At 56.0% G+C, this 13197-nt stretch overlaps 1 protein-coding gene across 1 annotated transcript in view; it reads right to left on the minus strand.

Moving 5' to 3' along the window:
• Nucleotides 1–259: 259 nt before the first annotated feature.
• The window catches only part of SLC6A2 (solute carrier family 6 member 2), a 48026-nt gene continuing 35088 nt past the window's right edge, over nucleotides 260–13197 (minus strand). The window contains exons 6-14 of the mRNA XM_030299564.1: nucleotides 11672–11775; nucleotides 9825–9949; nucleotides 8963–9075; nucleotides 7714–7842; nucleotides 7116–7215; nucleotides 5420–5520; nucleotides 4805–4972; nucleotides 3312–3383; nucleotides 260–2712 (exon numbers count right to left, since the gene is read on the minus strand). Coding sequence (XP_030155424.1) covers nucleotides 2689–2712; nucleotides 3312–3383; nucleotides 4805–4972; nucleotides 5420–5520; nucleotides 7116–7215; nucleotides 7714–7842; nucleotides 8963–9075; nucleotides 9825–9949; nucleotides 11672–11775 — 936 coding nt within the window. The 3' untranslated portion in view covers nucleotides 260–2688. The remainder of the gene's footprint in view (nucleotides 2713–3311; nucleotides 3384–4804; nucleotides 4973–5419; nucleotides 5521–7115; nucleotides 7216–7713; nucleotides 7843–8962; nucleotides 9076–9824; nucleotides 9950–11671; nucleotides 11776–13197) is intronic.

Genomic DNA, 13197 nt, shown 5'->3' on the forward strand with positions numbered 1-13197 from the left:
TACATTTCATGGAAAATAATAATTCTTTAAAAACCCGGTAAAATAGCAAAAGTGTCATATACAGTACACAGGAACACCCTTATCTCGGGTAACCTCTGCTATCAAAAAAAGGCCACAAAAAAGAAGTCAAACGTTACTCAGGATAAAGCACATACTCCTCCTCCGTTAAGTGTGGGTGGAAGGTGAGTCCAGAAGGCCTGCCAGCACCTCCATGAAAACTTCCAAGGGCTTCCTGGGGCCCCCATCCCCCCCCCGGGGGGCCTGGGCTCGGGGCCAGACCCCCCTCACCCCAAGCTCAGGAGCCGACTCCCGAAACAAGGCAGCACCATGGCGTTGGTTTGGTGTTGGGTCAGCTAGCACCGCATCTCTGATTCACCCTCAGGACAGATGCCTGGAGGCAGAAGGGCCACATGCAGATGGAAAGAGAAAACTGCAGGTTCGTGCCCCTCTGTTCCCCAGAGTGACTGAGTCCATCAAAAAGGGGACAGCTGTGAACAAATGACGCCCTCTCCCCTCTTCCCTTCTTCCAATACATTGCTCTTTTGCTAAGAAACACTCCCTGGCCACTTGACTGGGTTTTGTTTATTTTTTAACGACAGCCCTGGGTGGGGTAAACCATAGTGTGCTGGGGATTTCAAAGTGCTCTGGGCTAAGAGGCACGGGATCCGACTTGAGGGTCTGACTGGATCCCTTAGGAGCTGAGAAAACTTGAACAAGAGCGGCCGAAATACTGAGCCTTGGTGTTCCCACCTGGGAAATGGGACAGCCCTGCAATCCTTGCTGGGAAGATGGGAGGTGACGGGGATGAAGGGACTTTGTGTAAAACGACTAGAACACCTAGGGAGGAGTTACTCTTCACGGGAGGATTTGAAGTCGCTTACAGGACCAGATCCCACCTGTGATGGGTCGCCCTTCCCTCATCTCCCTCGCCCCCACCTTATTGTTCAGCTCCGTTGGATGCCCTGAGGCCCCGCCTTCCACAGCAGTCCAAGACACCTGCCACTTGGGCTTAGCCTTTGAACTGGCCTTTTTACATAAAAATATCAGAAGTCTTCTGATTCTCCCACTTTTCTCCAAAAAATGACCCAAGGACACTGACTTAGTAGGGAAACCTCAGGACCTTCAGAGAGAAGACCACCTCCCTGCCCCACCACTCCCCCCGCCCCCAACATAACCCTCTTCCACAAACTGCATGATTGATTGATCGGGCTCAGGGACACCCCAGTCTTATGCAAAGTACCTTCTGGATGTGAGTCTTCCTACACTCCCAGTATGAGCAGCCTATTTATTTATTTATTTATGGCCCAAGATTCCTCAGTAGGGGCTTCCTCAGTCACAACAAGAACCTCTGAATCTAGATTTCCAAGGAAGGCATAAGAGACTCAAACCATAAACAGAAACCCCAAATAGATGCCACCAACTTCCCAAACTACAAATCTGTTCTCTGAGCTGAAACGCACCACCACCATCACCACCAGAGGGCGCCACTTGCAAATGTGTATCAGAAGTCAACCTGCAAATTCTCTAAAACCATCATCCTGCTCCATCAGCTCAGAATATTGTCCCCTCGACTTGAATGACCAGGTTGCTATCTGCTTGGCTCCACCATGCCCTCAGATGCCAAGTTAAGACCATCAGGAGAGACAAAGGGAGTTTTCAGGGCCAACTCCCCACCACTTGAGAGCCCTGGTCTGTGCTGGGTGGGATTCCCAGGGAAGACCTTTGCAGGTGTCTGCGGACAACAGATAAACAAACAGCCTATCAGGATGCCCTTGGGCATCCACCTGTCCCTGTGAGGACGGCAGAGAATTCCGTAGTACAGACACACTTCTGGCCTCGCTGGGTTCCTGTCCCAAGTCCCCCAGAAAGATCTCAGAAGCCACAGATGGGTTTCTGGGCCCCATGTGCCCGACAGACCAAGCCCTGCACGTGGCCTCTATGAGCTCCTCTGGTACTTCTGCAAAACCTCCTCACTGCGGCTCATCTACATTTTGCCTCGTGACATCCATGGCTCTGGACCCTCTGACCACCAGAAGCTGGAAGAATGTTCCAGAACACGCACAAATCAGATTCAGCTTAGCCAGAGTGAAAACTAACCATGAAGGATTCTTCTCACAAGCCTCCAAAGCATCTATCCAGACTGATGACCGGAACAAACCAAGCCACGCTCCCTGATCAAGGTTCAGACACCAGAATGCTGACTGGGTGGCAAGAGAGAGAGAGGATCCCCTGCCCCAGACGCAGCCGGCCTTTCTGTTTGTGTTCGGTTTTATGGTATCTGGCCAAAAGCAACATCCTCTCTCTGATTTGGCGGGCGGGATTTCTCCTGTGGCCCCAAAGCACAGCAAAGGTAGTGGTGAATTCTGCCCGAGCCGTGGATGGAGCTCAGCTTGGGCCAGATCCCAGGGTGGGTGAGGCTTTCCCAAAGCAAAAGGGGCTCGATGGAAGTCACTTTTCCTGTTCCCTCCCCTCCTCCTCCCCCTCCAGACTTTCCAATCCAAGCTCAAAGCCTCCGGGCCAGATGAACAGAAGGTGAATAAAAACGAGGTCACTAAATCATTTGTAACTGGGGAAAGAGGGGTAGGGATGGAGAGAACATCTTTCGGGAGAGGAGTCCCAAGACTGTGTCCGGGGTGGCAGCAAAGCCTTGGACCTGGACGTCGGCACGGCAGGGTCCCTCCTTGGGGCTCAGATGGCCAGCCAGTGCTGCAGCTGCAGAGGAAGATGGCAGGGTCGTGATGCCAAGGCCAGAGGCGGGTGGGGACGAGAGGACCCGGGGCCCAGAAGGACAGCGGAAGCACGGGGAGGCAGAGAACACGGCCCCTCCCTCCAAAGACCCCGGAGAACGTGCAGGCTGACTCCCTAACCGTCACTTGGGCCCAGAAAGGGCGAGGAAGCCTCGCAAAGTGGCACAGCAAGTCTGAAGCAGGGGGCTCACCAGGACCCTCCCCCAGCCCCCAACCCCCAGGGTTTTAAAGTTAAAGGACTTAGGTCATCCTGTGGCTCATCCTGCGAGATAAGAGATCCCCAGCCTAGGGTGACAACTTACAGAGAGGAAATAAAGCTTCGGAAAGACTGGACGTGTGGTTTCCCAGGACCAAGGAGCAGAGGGGCAGCTGGAAGCTAGTAGAAGCAGGGGACAGGCCCCTCTCCGCCATTCCTGACACCACACCCCTGGGACGATAGCCCCACAGCTGCTCAGGGTTTTGTAGCATGTGGTATGTGCAGCCAGCATACAGTGGGGGGGCAGCTAGGGCCCCCTGCCCGGAACAGTCCGGCCTCCCGCCCAGAGCGGTCCGGCCTGCACCTACTTGGAACTGCCTGACATCCCTCTGGGCCACCAGGTGATGCTCGTTCTCCGGGGTGATGCCATAGGCCAGCCTCTGTGAGAAGACGGGGAGGGGGAGGAGGCCTCAGCCGGGCCCAGGGGCACCTCCCGGGAGCCCAGACACAGGCCACCTGCTATCTGGCCCTGAAGTCCCACAAGGACAGCGTGTGAGGTCCACACAAGACACACTGTCCTTGTTTGTGGCCTGGGTCGGTTCACGCGGACTCATTGGTCTAGTCCGTGTTTATGGGGTCGACTACTGTGGTCAGACATGAGGTGAGGCCCTGCGGCTGCAGAGCTCAAGGAGACGCACACGGTCTGTGCTTTGGGGAACACACACGCACAGGGGCAATTTTGAAACCACAACTGAAGTGTTGCAGAGGACAGGCTCGGAGCACAACGAGGGCCCAGAAGATGGAGTGGCGTTGCTGGGGATCAGGGCAGGCCCTCCCTGGGGTGCAGACACAGGGCGGGGACTCGGGAAGGCATCTGGATCAATGACTGATCCTGCAAGGTGGGACGCCCTCCCTGCTCCCACAGTGTGACAAATAAAAAGCGCAAAGCAGATCGTGGTTCTCAGGCCCAGGATGTGCTGACCGAGCACAGACCCTCCCGGTGACCCGGAGGCTCCTGGATGTGGGATTTCAAGGACAGGAAACATGTCACAAGGAGCCGGGGGAGGGGACAGACAAGCCCGGCCTGGGACCCTCTTCCCCCAGCCCTGTGTGGCCCGCTTCCTGATGCCCTCATTTGTCTGTCTGTCCCCCTCATTAGAATGTGAGCTCTGGGGAGTTTCATCTGGTGCCCAGCGGACTGCTGGGGCCTTGTAGACTCACACCAAATAGCTGGAAAGTCAGGGCATGAAGGGATGAAGGAATGAAACTTCATCTTCTGAAGTAAGGACATTAGGAAAAGACCGTCACCATTATTTATGAAAGAAAAGGCCTATCAACGAAATAGGACAGACATAATTTCAGAGTGAGGGCACTCTTCCCTCAACCTTTCTCCGCGCACATGCACACACAACGCGTACAAGTAAGAGAGGAAGGTGTCGGGTTCAGGAAGGAGGCAGGTAAAAGCTTCGATGACCAGATCACAGTGAGCTCAGACTGGGAGAGTGGGGGCATCTGGGACACGACAGACCTGAGTGTCACCTCCTCACATAAACACCGGTAGGGACTGACTGCAGTCAGAGCACGTGTGCACCCGACACAGACATAACAGTGGGCAGCAAGCCTTGAACGTGTCCTCTGTGCCCGGCACTGTGCTGAGCGCTTCCTGTGTCTTCTCAAGATCCATAGCGCTAACCCCAGGGTACCAGTGTGGAAACTGGGGGCGGGGGGCGGGAAACGACCTGGCCGTGGTGGCGGCTCTGGGGTCCGTGTCCTCGTGTCTGTCCTCTCCCGTCGCATCGGGGATGACCGGGGACATCCCTCCCGTCCTGTCCCCCACACCGCCTGGCGGCCCCAAGCTTACCTCCCGAAGGGAGCCCCGCGTGCTGAAGAACTTGTAGATGCTGTAGGCAGGCACCAGGACCATGGAGGACAGCGCGATGCCCCATCCAACCCAGTTGGCCCAGAGCGGGAAGATGTAGTCATCGTAGGTGAGTGGCTTGAAGTTGACGACACTCATCACCACCACAAACTGTGGGACAGCGGGCAGTGGGAAGGGACAGGAGGAGGGACGTGAAGACAGAGCAGGACGGGGAGCCACGGGGAGAGGACAGAGGAAGCGGGTGGGAGAGAGGCAGTGGAAGATCCGTGGGAAGTGAGGGGCCAGGGGACGGAGACAAGAAAGAAAGAGAAAAAGAGAAAGGAGGTAGAGAAGGAGGAAGAATTCATTCAGCAAGCAAATGATGACCAAAGGGGACAAAGGGAGCCAGAAACAGAGAAAAGGAGTGGCAAGGTGACCCTGGAGCTGGGCCGAGTGGTGGTGCCACGGCGGGGCTGAGTGTCCTGAGTGTCCCGTCTGCATAACCCGGGCTCTGCTCCCCAGAACCTCCACCCGCAAAGCAAAGATCCCCGCGCCCCGCCCCCCCCAGCCCAGACACAGCCCCCTCTCCCCAGGAAGGCCGGGCCACGCGGTACGCACCAGGAGGAAGGCGGGGCTCACGAACTTCCAGCACAGTCTCCAGTACAGGCCTGGCTTGAACCCCATCATCTGCTGGATGTCGTTGCTGAACCTGTCCACACCTGTGCACACACAGGGCAGGCTGTTACACCGGTCCCTGAGGAGCGCTGGGCCGCCCCCTGCTGCCCTCCCCTGAGAGTCAGGCTGCCCAGGGGGCAGCGGGGCAAGGCTCGGACACGCTGGCACTTAGGAGCCCCGGGCGCCGGCAGTGGCTGGCGAAGAACAGGGAAGAAGAGAAACCCGGCAAGTGCCATTTGTGACAACACGGACGGGCCTAGAGGTCGCCATGTCCGCCACAGAGACACAAAGGCCATATGACTTCGCTTCTGTGTGGAATCTAAAACACAAACCAAAGGAACAAAGTAAAAAAGAAACAAAGAAAAAAACACACACACTCTCGAATACACTGGTGGTTGCTGGAGGGGAGCCAGGCGGGAAAGGGATACAAGACACAGACAGAAGGGATTAAGAGGTTCAAACTTCCAGTTAGAAAATAAGTCAGTCATGAACGCAGGGAAGATAATGAACAGTACTGTAGTGCCATTGTTTGGTGACAGCTGGTGACTGTACTTCTCCTGGGGAGCACTGAGTAATGGACAGGGGTGTCCAATCACGATGCCTTGCACCTGAAACTAATGTAACACTGTGTGTCGACTGTATTGCAGTTAAAAAGTTAAGAAAAACAGTGTCACCTTTTATGTGCCATTCTGATTTGTTTTTCAGGGGGAACACAGTGCTCCGGGAGCAGAGGGGACTTGCTCCAGGTAACACAGCCAGGGCGGCCTGGCTCCCAAGCCTGCCACTTTGCCCTGTTCCCTGTCTTTTAGAACAGTGATGATGGGGGCGCCTGGGTGGCTCAGTCGGTTAAGCTTCCGACTTTGGCTCAGGTCATGATCTCACGGTTCGAGCCCTGCGTCGGGCTCCGTGCTGACAGCTGGGAGCCTGGAACCTGCTTCGGATTCTGTGTCTTCCTCTCTCTCTTCCCCTCCCCTGTCCACACTCTGTCTGTCTGTCTCTCTCTCTCTCTCTCTCTCTCTCTCTGTCTCTCTCAAAAGTAAACATTAAAAAAAAAAAAACAAACAAACAGTGATGAAAGAGTCCAGACTCACGTGAATTAACTCTTTGATGCGACACGTGGGGAAAAAAGAAAACAGAACACATTGGACAGTTTGTAACGCTTTCTCCCCATTCAGCTCCAGAATAAGGTCATCAGAGAAACAGTAAGACACTCGGTTATATCTGAATTTCAGAAAGGTAACGGGAGAGATTTTGGTTTAACTCCATCCCATGCAATATTTGGGACATACTTAACAGCAAATCAATTACCGATTACTCATTGCTTATCTGAAATTCAAGTTTAACTGGGCGTCTTGTATTCTGTTCGCTAAATGCGGCGATCTCACTCTAGAATGAATTGCACGGCTTGGGGATCAGCAGCTCCCTGAGTCCCTTTTGCTAAAAGCTGGCACTGGGTGCCCCTGGGGGGCTTTCCTTTCCGTTAAAAGGAATTCATGCAAAGATGAGCTGGGGGCTGGAAGACCTGTTCCCTGACAAGCTACTTGCTCGACTCTGGAATCAGGCCGTGGCCGTGCTGGAAAAGGAGAGCCCCTTTGCCTCTGCGGGTGGGGGTGAGGCTTTTCCAGGGCCCTGCTCGTACCATAAAACCAGGAGACTCCGATGGCTTCCATGAGCACGGCAAACAGAATGGAGGTCCCCGCCGCAAAGGTGTCCAGCAGGGTCAGCACGTATATCCCGCCCTGGGCACGGAGAGACAAAGCCTGAGGCCATCCCGGCCAGAAATGGCCCACTGACCGTCGCATCCACCCCAACTCACCTGCCCCCTGTCCCGCTGGCTCAGAACCCTGTTTGAGAAGGCAGGTGACAGGGTTGTTTGTGGTTCTACTGTCTCCATGTAGCCTATTTGCTTTCTACTGCGGGTCTTCTGTAGTCCCTGGCCTGGGGGTGGGTATTTCAGCCAGCAAATGTAACAGGGCTTTCACAGGGACTTTGGCTGCCCCTCACACAAACAAGCAGTTGAAAGAGTCGCCTGGAATTCTTCAGGCTCAGAGGCGGGAGACTGAGGACACTGGGGGGTTAGCCCCAGGGGATCGGGCTGCAGGGCTGAGGTCCCGCCTCCCTTCCCCGCTGAGCTCACCCTGGCCCTCCCCACCCCAGCTCCAAGGCTGGGGATGCCCGACTGGATTGAAATGCAGCCTCCAGAGCTCCAAGTGACCCAGGGCCCAGCCCCTCCTCACCTTGGTTATGCAGAACAGGGCCAGAAGGAAGGTTCCAAAGGTGACACCAAATGTGAAGAGTTTCCGGTGTCTCTTCAGGACCTGGAAGTCGTCCGCCAGGCCTGTGATGACGGCCTCCATGCCTCCCATCTGCACGGAGCCAGGCAGGGCGAGGAGCACGGATGAGAGACTGCCCGTACCTGGGTCCCAGGCCCCAACTCCCTGGGACCTCCCGAAGCCCAGGGGACACGGGCACCCTGGTGGCGGCCTTGCCTTCCTCCTCATCCTCCCCCCACTCTGCCCTGTCCTCAACCAAACTCAGAACTCCCAAACTATGTGGGGGAGGCTGCAAAGTTAACTCCTGTGTCCCTCTGATCACAGGTACCTGTCTCCGGTCCCACGCAGTTGGCCTGAGCCGGTACTGACTAGCCCAGGAAGAGGGCAGGGGGTAAAATGCCAAACTGCTCATGCATGGAATCTACCTGCATATAAGCAGAGGGCTTTCTGGAAACAACCACCAAAAGAGCGTTTCCAGTGCCTGGAACTTGAGGCAGCGGTTTCTGACAAGGATTTTTCACGCCAGACTCTCAGAGTCGGAAAAGGTCTCATATGAGTAATAATCATGTGCTCACTCCAGTGATCCCCCAAGCCTGGGATGGCAGATAAGAGGTGCACACGCTGTCACTCTCTACCTATACGTGTCCCCTGTCCCCTCGGCAGACGGTGTTAATCAAAATCAGTTTTCCTTCCTACGAGCCTGGAAGCAGCCTCAGAATCCTTCTCAACACACTTCCCTATGCAGAGACTTCTTGCAAATTTCCAGGCGTGACGTATGGAAGGTGGACACAGACATAAAGAGGTCCGTAAATCTAATCTTGCATGTGGGTTAACAAAAAAGAAACTAATGAGACTCAAAGTGTTCTGTCGGCCATTGGTGATGAAATATAATGGGAAGGGTGCTTGGTTAGAGAAGAAAAGTTCCATCCGGGCCCCCTCCGAATTCAGCTCCCCTAGGTGTGAGAGGAGGGCGCCCGGCTGGCTCCGAGGAGGTCTCTTCTGGTGTGAATTCTGTGATGCCACCATGTTTCTACTGGGTCTTAACTTTGGCCTAAGTCTTGCCCTTTTTTTGAGTGAGGGCTTGTCTGCATTTAATTGGGGCTTTCTGGAAACAACCGGTAACCAAGCGGGGACGTCAGGCTGAGTAGTTGGGGGATGGGGAGGGTCAGGCCCGGCGTGTGTGTGGTGGGGTACCCCGAGCAGGGTCACTCACCGAGCTGTCAATTCCCAGAGCCAGAAGCATGATGAAGAACACGACAGCCCAGAATGTGGATCCCGACAGGGTGGAAATGGCTTCTGGGTACAGGATGAAAACCAGGCCGGCTCCTGTAAGAAACACCGAGGACCTCGTCAGCGGCTGGGCCCGCTGGTCGGAGATGCCGATGGGACAAGGGTAGCTGAGGCCGTCAGCCCAGCCAGCCCCGCGGAACTCGGCCAGTCACCTGAGGCAGAGCAACCAAGGGTCTGCGGGTGACAGGAGAAGCTGGATCCAGCTCGTAGTTTGTCACGGTCCCGGGGAGGTTGACCTCAAACAGCCAGGCCAGAGAGCAGCGCCTCGCCCGGGCAGCTCCAGGCTCCAGGCCACGAGGCCCATCCCCGCACACCCTCGGGGAGCCTCCTACCCTGAAAAGTTTGTGGTCCTCGGGGTCCATTAGAGTTCCCTCCCGGGCCTCAACCTCTTTGTGGCCATAAGACTATAAGAAACAGTAGGGAAGGCCAGTCTCCAGAGTCGGACAGCTCAGGGCTTGAACACTAGCACCACTGCTCACTAGCTGGGTGACCTTGGGCAGCTCACACAGCCTGAGTCTCAGTTTTCTCACCTGTAAAGTGGGCCGATTAACACTTTACCACCCACGGCGGTGTGAGAACTAATGAAGGGCTGTCAAGCGCTCAGCTTCAAAATCGATCCTGCCTAGCCTGACTCAGGGAAGGTTCCGTTACATAAGCAGGGGCCAGGGCTTCCGGGAACTCCCAACTGACAGCCTCAATGGCAGCTGGAAGATTTGGAAGCCTCCACGCCCAGCCCTCTCGTTCCCACAGCCCCCGCCCTTCGTGGGCTGCGTCCGCCCACCCACCTTCGGTGGCAACGTCCTCAATGTTGACCTTGTGTTCATGGGCCATGTAACCAAGGATGGAGAAGATGGCGAACCCAGAGATGAAGCTGGTGACACAGTTGATGGTGCTGGTGAGCAGGGCGTCCCTGGGGGAGAGAAGCGCCGTTCATTCACGTCACCCGATGCCCCACCTGCTCCCTGAGCCCCGCACTGGCTACGCAATGGCTGCTTCAAATGCCAACCCCCCCCCCCCCCCCCCGAGTTTCCCTGCCGCCACAGGGACCCCAGCGCCCCAGCGGGTCAGGACGTGCAGGTTCAGGAGACGGACTGACAGCTTTTGGATGAAACACGTTGGGACCAGGGGCTGGTAGCAAGCTCTTGTTGGGGAATCACATGCCCCGCCTTCCACTTCCACCAACTGCCTGTAGCTCCCCCGTGCTGCTCGACTTCAAGGCCTTCAAGAGCTTCATTGAGATGCCCCAACCTTGGGGCACCCTAGGTGGCTCAGTCGGTCAAGCGTCCGACTCTTGACTTCGGCTCAAGTCATGATCTCGTGGTTTGTGGGTTCGAGCCCCGCGTCGGGCTCTGCACTGACGCTATGGAGCCAGCTTAGGATTCTCTCTGTCCGCCCCCCCCGCCCCTCCCCCTGCATGTGCTCTCTCTCTCTCTCTCTCTCTACCAAAATAAATAAATAGGCTTCAAGAAAAAGTGACCCAACCTTCCTGCCTGCCTTCCTTTCCATGATGCAGTCTTAGGACAAAACATACCAGTCGACTTGCTGGCCCACGAACACAGCACCTCCCTGGCTTCGCTCAGGCGTCTCCCTACCACGCGTGCCCTCCACTCTGTGTCCCTCCGTCACAATCCCCAGCCATCTTGCAAGGCTCACCTCACACTCCCCTCCATGCTCCTGCCGACCACCCCACTTCCCTGGCCCGCCTACAGCCTGCCCACTGGCATGCATCCATCCCACTTTGTCACGCACCAGAGGATGGTGTGCTTCTGTCTTTTAGAAAAATGTTTACTTATTTATTTTTGAGAGAGAAAGAGCTCGAGCAGGGGAGGAGCAGAGAGAGAGGGGGAGAGAGGGAACCGCAAGCAGCAGCCGAGATTGAGAGTCGGACACTTAACTGACTGAGCCACACAGGCGTCTCTTTTATTTTTTTAATGTTTATTCATTTGAGGGGGAGAGTGAGTGTGCAGGGGAGGGGCAGAGAGAGAGGGAGAGAGAGAATCCCAAGCAGGCTCCACACTGTCGGTGATGTTTAACCGACTGAGCCACCCAGGTGCCCCAGTGTGATTCTGTCTTAAGCCTTCGCCGGGTGATGGGACCCAGCCCAATTTGTGCCCAAGTCCGAGACTGTCACGGCACTGGGCCCAGGGGAGGCAATGTTAACTGCTGACGTAGAACCGAGCTAGAACGTGGAACGTGGCCTTTTGACTCTGGGGTCCTACACAGACTTCTCTGTCCACCCTGCAGTCTTACCTCTGACCCTGCCAGACCCGCACCTCCCATGTGACCAGTCCTTGCCTGTCTGGGCCTCCGGACGGTGTTGTCTGCTCTTGAAAGGCACACGGTGCTCCTCTGCCCCAACTACCCGTCCCCATGACCTCCCAGGTCTTGTGGCCTCACTTTTCCCAGCACCCACCTTGCCTGTTGAAGAGGTGTCCTGAATTAAAATGCATTCGTTAGGACCCCCTTAGGCCATGTCAGAGGTCACCCACTCTGCAATTCGTGGAAGGTCCACTCTGCCTCATTTGACAGAGGAAGAAGAGTGGACTCGCCCCAGACCGGAACCCTCTTTCCCACCCCTGCGGGAGTCGGTCCCCAGGTCTAGAGTTTTCCAGAGCCCCACCAAGGATCTTACCTGTAACAGTTGTTGTCAAATTTGTTGTAACTGGCAAATGCAATCAGGACTCCAAATCCAGCCCCCAAGGAAAAAAATATCTGAGTCGCCGCATCGATCCACACCTGAAACAGGCAGACAAAAGCCATCACCCTCTGCTGCCCACAGAACAGCACCACCTCACTGCTCCGGGATGGCTGGTGGGCCCCAGGGATGCTCTTGAGACCTGAGGAAACGAGGTCGGAACCAGCGATGGGCAGCCACGCCACTGCCCCGAAACTTGCACAAAGCAACCTTGGAGAGGGGCCTGCGGTCCCTCTAGCAACTCCGGCCTTCGGTGGCCACGAATGAGCTCACCCTGGAGGAACTCACTGGTTCAGTTTGATGTCCTGACTTCCAAAGAAAGTTTATAAACTCACAGTTCTAGGCTAGAATGTGGATGGAGTGAGGGCAAAGGGTATGAACATCTCAGGAGTTACAGAGACGGCATCTTCAGAAAAGAGACAGGGACTCCTACTGTCTCAAAACCAGCCCGCAGGCCGCGGTGACTTCCTCGGGGGGCCAGTGGAGTTACTTTTCCCATCTTTTGGGTGATGGAAGCACATGGCTGGAACCCCGGAGATCTGAGCCCCCCTCCAACTTCTAGCCCTGGTCATTTTCACCTCTTTATATACCAGTTTCCTCACCCGCACGGGGTCGGGGGGGGGGGCGGGAAATTACACCCAGCTCACTCGGGCAGAGATCTGCACGCGGGTTGGACCTCCCTCACGTCTCCTAGGCTTCCCCTACTCTGCAAGCCGACGTTGTAACAAGAGACGCAATCTGACGGAGGAGATCGGGTCTGCTCCCTGAGACAGCATATGGGCTCAGCGTCTACGCATCACGAAGACAAGATATTTAAACGGGTGCAGAACAAACCGAACTCCGGCTCGCTTCACAATTTACAAGACTGGTTCGGGTCTTAAGCTCTGTCATCTTTCTGACACTTACTAAGGAAATAGGTTTCCCTCTTGGTTATTGGACTGTAACACTGTGGTGTGTTGGAGCGTTATCGCTATGGGAGGTGAGTACTAAGCTGCGTCCCGCCTAAGCCTATGTGGCTCCCACCTGCCAGGATCGCTGTGGGTTCAGACAGAGTGTGAAGAAGCCTTTGGGAAGAGGGAGGGGCAATGCTGAGCTGCTGTCCCTGAGGCCGGCCTCAGGGAGGAGGGGGGAATGATCTCAGCCGCGGCTGGAATGTGCTCAAGGCACCGGATACCTCCAACACTCTGATCCCAGCCTCGTTCCACTGCTGCGGACACCACTCCGCGTTCACCCCATCTTCACTTAGTCTGTGTCTCTGGGTAGGACAGTGAGCTGGAGGAGGCTGTGGCAGGGTGGGGGGAGAGTCAGCGGGGTCCAGAGCGCCCTGTGGCTGCAGCTGCTACTTCTGCTGACATCACGGGATGGCAGCAGAGGCAGGGCTGGGGGCTGGAGGCAGGAATTAAGGCTGGGGTGGCTGGGGTGGGCTAGGAGGCCAGAGCAGGTGTCAGGACCCGGGATGGAGC

The sequence above is a fragment of the Lynx canadensis genome, chromosome E2 (genome assembly GCF_007474595.2).
Source record: "Lynx canadensis isolate LIC74 chromosome E2, mLynCan4.pri.v2, whole genome shotgun sequence".
In the NCBI taxonomy this organism is placed as follows: domain Eukaryota; kingdom Metazoa; phylum Chordata; class Mammalia; order Carnivora; family Felidae; genus Lynx; species Lynx canadensis.